Source organism: Notolepis coatsorum (genome assembly GCF_963971535.1).
Source record: "Notolepis coatsorum genome assembly, chromosome: 19".
NCBI lineage: Eukaryota > Metazoa > Chordata > Actinopteri > Aulopiformes > Paralepididae > Notolepis > Notolepis coatsorum.
Window position 1 is genome coordinate 89,960,576 of NC_140183.1, and position 5,000 is coordinate 89,965,575.

The window sequence follows — 5,000 nt, forward strand, 5'->3', positions numbered from 1 at the left end:
GTACGTTCATCAGTGTGACTGCTACTGTACGTTCATCAGTGTGACTGCTACTGTACATTCATCAGTGTGACTGGTACTGTACATTCATCAGTGTGACTGCTACTGTACGTTCATCAGTGTGACTGCTACTGTACGTTCATCAGTGTGACTGCTACTGTACGTTCATCAGTGTGACTGCTACTGTACGTTCATCAGTGTGACTGCTACTGTACATTCATCAGTGTGACTGCTACTGTACGTTCATCAGTGTGACTGCTACTGTACGTTCATCAGTGTGACTGCTACTGTACGTTCATCAGTGTGACTGCTACTGTACGTTCATCAGTGTGACTGGTACTGTACGTTCATCAGTGTGACTGCTACTGTACGTTCATCAGTGTGACTGCTACTGTACGTTCATCAGTGTGACTGCTACTGTACGTTCATCAGTGTGACTGCTACTGTACGTTCATCAGTGTGACTGGTACTGTACGTTCATCAGTGTGACTGCTACTGTACGTTCATCAGTGTGACTGCTACTGTACGTTCATCAGTGTGACTGCTACTGTACGTTCATCAGTGTGACTGCTACTGTACGTTCATCAGTGTGACTGCTACTGTACGTTCATCAGTGTGACTGCTACTGTACGTTCATCAGTGTGACTGGTACTGTACGTTCATCAGTGTGACTGCTACTGTACGTTCATCAGTGTGACTGCTACTGTACGTTCATCAGTGTGACTGCTACTGTACGTTCATCAGTGTGACTGCTACTGTACGTTCATCAGTGTGACTGCTACTGTACGTTCATCAGTGTGACTGCTACTGTACGTTCATCAGTGTGACTGGTACTGTACGTTCATCGTGGGCGCTCGGGTGCTTATTTGAGTCAAAAGAAATCAGGACCAATGAGATCCAATGACCGGCAATGTCACTACATTCCTTCCTCGCGGTGAGCCGCTCTGCCCATAGTGTGGCTCTGTGTGCCGCTCTGCCCATAGTGTGGCTCTGTGTGCCGCTCTGCCCATAGTGTGGCTCTGTGTGCCGCTCTGCCCATAGTGTGGCTCTGTGTACGCTCTGTGTATTATGACACCATGTCTCCCATTTTCCTTGGTCTGATCACGTTCTAGGAATCACAGCAGGTCAATATCATTATCATCAATATCATGTTACTTCATGTACAACATAAAGGACTCTATTTTCATGAATCAAGGCGTTAGTTCAGGGCAGTGTGCCACATTTGGGCATGTCCAGCTTATTCTTGGTAATTATGACCCATCAAGTCAGCTCCTTTCATTTCTTTTAGAAACAATGGCATGCTGGATTTATATGGTTCCACATATTTGACGGGAGCAGTTTAGCATTAGTAAAGAACATCGGCATTTTGAAATGTAGCAAAAACGTGAAAAAAGAGTAATGGCACAAGACTGCATACTAAATGCACAATGAATTGGGTATTGTAGTAGTTACCATGGAAACTACTAGACATTTACCTTAATTGGTTGCAACAGTAAAATAATTAAATAATCTAAACCTCCGTCAAAGATTACGAACCTACACACTATGGTTTGGTCATAAGTACTGAGAGTTTGAGCTTCACTGGGAGCTGCACAGTGGAACCTCACTCCCCAGGTGTATGGAGCAGCTCAACCAAGAGCAAACTGTACTGTAATAACTACCATTATACAATTATATTATATTAGCCTATGTCCTGCGTCATCCAATTAAAAATTCATTCATATTTTAGTTTAGTGTCACACTTATTGGACACAAATATAACTAAAAGACCTCCGCCAAGACCCAACAATCTCCCCACAATCTGCCATCACTTTCACATGCAACATTTTACTGATTAGATAAAAAGATTTTTTTTAAAGAGTTGCCATAATGGAAATGTCATAGGGTCACCAGAGTCAGCAGACTTCCCCCCCTAGGGGTCATACATATTCACAGCTGATTTTGTGATTGTACGACTAATAGATCAGAAGATACGCTCATTTGAAAATGGAAGGTTTTGCCTGATGGTTTGGCCTGGTGGTGCTAGAAGAAAGGTCATGAGGTCACCAAAACCCAATAGCTTTCTTCTTCCAGGGGTCATGAATGTGCACAGCAGACCTTTCAAGATATCTTTTGTTTATCGTGTTAACTGTGGCATTCAGTTAGCCTTGTCTTAGGTAGAATTAACATTTAGTAAGATGTACTGCAATCCCCGCCTAACCAAATTGCCAATTCGCTGCCACAATGAGAATCTACCAGCCTTATGTTGTCACAGAAATAGAGCCCAACGCCTGCTTGGAACTAACTTGGCTAACTTAGAACTAGCCCAAGTTTATGATTTATATTTGTACGAGTTGGTCGGCCATTGGAGTGCAACTTCCTAGTGGTTAACTTAAAAGATGTAATGAATGAATTGATGAATTATACTGACCCAAAACAAACAGTACGGCTCTGTGACTCGTTTAAAACAAAAACTAAAATCTGTGACTTCTGGATATGAGCTATAATCTGGTGTTGGCTGGATGGACCGTACTTAAGTAAGTAGAAGAAATGCATTGTTGGTTTTGGTCTTTTCGTCGGCGACAGTATGTTGACAATAACGTGGGGGAAAAAAGGCCTTATCCTTTAACCCTTTCACTGCCACACGGCAGCCGGTTAACCCTTTCACTGTGACAATACAGAAGGTTAGCCCTTTACTATCACACAACCGACGGCGATGCTCCATCATTAGCATCATTAGCTCCGCATTTGCGGAGCTAATGATGCTAATGATGGAGCATCGCCGTCGGTTGTGTGATAGTAAAGGGCTAACCTTCTGTCGTGTGGCAGTGAAAGGGTTAAGAGCAACCATCTAAAGCCCTCACCTCTGACCCCTGGGCTGACCACTCCCACTGCTGGACTGGACGTGTATCCCGTCAGCGAACTTGAACCTGGCTGCTTCCCATTGGCCAAGGACACGTGTGTGGGCGGAGCCGTGGGCAGGTTGAAGATACTGGTCGGCTGGCTGAGCTGCTGAGGGGGACTCTTGGGATGATTGGTGCTGGCAGGCAGGGTGGGCAGAATGTACTGGACCTGTGTGATGGCCTTACCCCCAGGGGGCGCCAGGGAGGGAGCTGGGAGGAAGTGGGACTGGAGCAGAGGCCCGTTGGTCTGGCTGTGTTGGGCAGAAAGAGCGGCGGAGGAGGGGGCCTGCTGCTGGGGAGAGGGGGTGATGAGCTGCACTGTGGGCTGGCCAGGGAACGCTCCTCCCAACACCAGATTAGTCACTACTCCCCCCGGGCCCGCCCCTGAAACTACAGAACTGGGTGACGAGGAGTAGTACCCACCCCCTGCCCCGCCTCCTGTTCCAGAGCCAATCAGAAGTTGCGGCTGCTGTGGAGTGAGGGACTTCCTGTCTGGCGGGTGCGGGGCACCTCCATCTCGAGGTTTGCTGGCGATGGGGACCGGCGTGCTGATCACAGGACGAACCACGTTGGTCACCACCGTAGAGGCCACCCTCACGGCACCCAAACCCAGGAGAGGGCTCATCCCCAGGGGACCCAAGGCGAGAGTGGGCCCTCCGACTGAAGAGTTGGAGATGACCGACTGGCCTGAAGAGGAGAGTGAGAGAGAAAGAGAAGCCACTCCTCCCCCCTCTCCTCCAAACCCATCCTTACAATCTCCCTCTCCTCCTCCACCTCCTCCTCCTCCCTTCCTCCGGCGGTCTTGGAACCCTCCACCTCCTCCTCCTCTCCCCTCGTCATAGCGCTTGGTGGTGGGGTAGGAGGAGAGAGAGACACTCCTGCCATGAGGGGTGTGGTGGGAGGAGGATGAGGAAGAGCAGATCACCGGAGCAAAAACCCTCTGGAAAGAGAGGGAGATCAGATTAGCCATCAGATTATCGGGACACCATGAAGGCATAACAGGAGAGCTGCTTTAAATGGCAAAGTGTCAATATCTAATCAATAGACACACGGGTCAATATGAAGAGGGAGGCACCGACTGTCTGTGGCAGAGAAACGGTTACCTTGCGGTCGCTCTCGTCTCCGGAGCCGTTCTCACTGTCGCTGTCGGTCACCCTCTCCTTGCACTTCAGGTCTATGGAGGCGCCGGGGTACGAGTCCTCTGTGGGGGGAAGCAACAGGTTCACTCCACGTCTCAGAGGAAAGACTAAAGAAATGCTCAGGTATCATGGGGGTACATTCTTTTTTTCCCAACGTCTCACCAATGACATCGTCGTCTCCCTCCTCCTCACAGATGACCATGCGCTCCTCGTCGCTGGTCATGTCCTCGCTGACCCCCCGCTGGGAGCGCGACAGGGGCGGGGCGCGGCCTGAGAACGGACCCCCGCCGTCCCCCCCGCACATCTGATGGAAGGAAGGAGAGGAGCCATAATGTTGAGAATGAACAGAGATTTAAGAAAATATATATATATGTATTGTATTCTGCTGCTTTCTAATGGGATGTTCTTGTTATTATTCCATCTCCTAAGCGTACAAGCCTGGCCTCACCTGTGCCAGCTCCACCAGGGCCTGCGTGTTGCCCCTCTCGCCCCTCTCCAGGCTGTGCATGGCACTCTGGGAGAAGGCTCGGGGGCGGGTCAGCTGGCCCACGTGCCCCTCCCCTGCACCCCGCTCAGACACGCCCACCAGACCTGGCCCCACACCCTTCAGCTCCACAGGGTGGGGCTCTGTTGGGGAGAGAAGAGACACTTTAGAACCATGGGACTGGATCAAGAATCAAGAATCAAGAGGTTTATTTGTCACATACATACCAGGGCATACAGTGAAATGCGGGTGGTCATGCCCGCATTGATTGTGCGAAATACAATAATAAAATAGGCATAGAAAAAAATAAACATAGACAAAATTAAATAGGTAAGACACAAGATATGCACGGGGGAAAAAAAGACATGCTGCGTTCCTGAGAACTGGTTCCTATACACTACTATACTATATACAATTTTAGCTCTTGTATCATACTATCAGTACCTCCTTCCTTTAAAGTGAAGGTTTATGTGTGTGTGTGTGTGTGTGTGACCTCTG

General features: G+C 48.9%; 1 protein-coding gene across 3 annotated transcripts in view; it reads right to left on the reverse strand.

Moving 5' to 3' along the window:
• cicb (capicua transcriptional repressor b) overlaps positions 1 to 5,000 on the reverse strand; it is a 54,984-nt gene that overhangs the window by 23,297 nt on the left and 26,687 nt on the right. For 2 of the 3 annotated variants that reach the window (XM_084336848.1, XM_084336847.1), the window contains exons 7-10: positions 4,467 to 4,645; positions 4,181 to 4,322; positions 3,983 to 4,080; positions 2,841 to 3,819 (exon numbers count right to left, since the gene is read on the reverse strand). In XM_084336848.1, coding sequence (XP_084192974.1) covers positions 2,841 to 3,819; positions 3,983 to 4,080; positions 4,181 to 4,322; positions 4,467 to 4,645 — 1,398 coding nt within the window. The remainder of the gene's footprint in view (positions 1 to 2,840; positions 3,820 to 3,982; positions 4,081 to 4,180; positions 4,323 to 4,466; positions 4,646 to 5,000) is intronic. The other variant, XM_084336849.1, reaches the window with a different exon arrangement.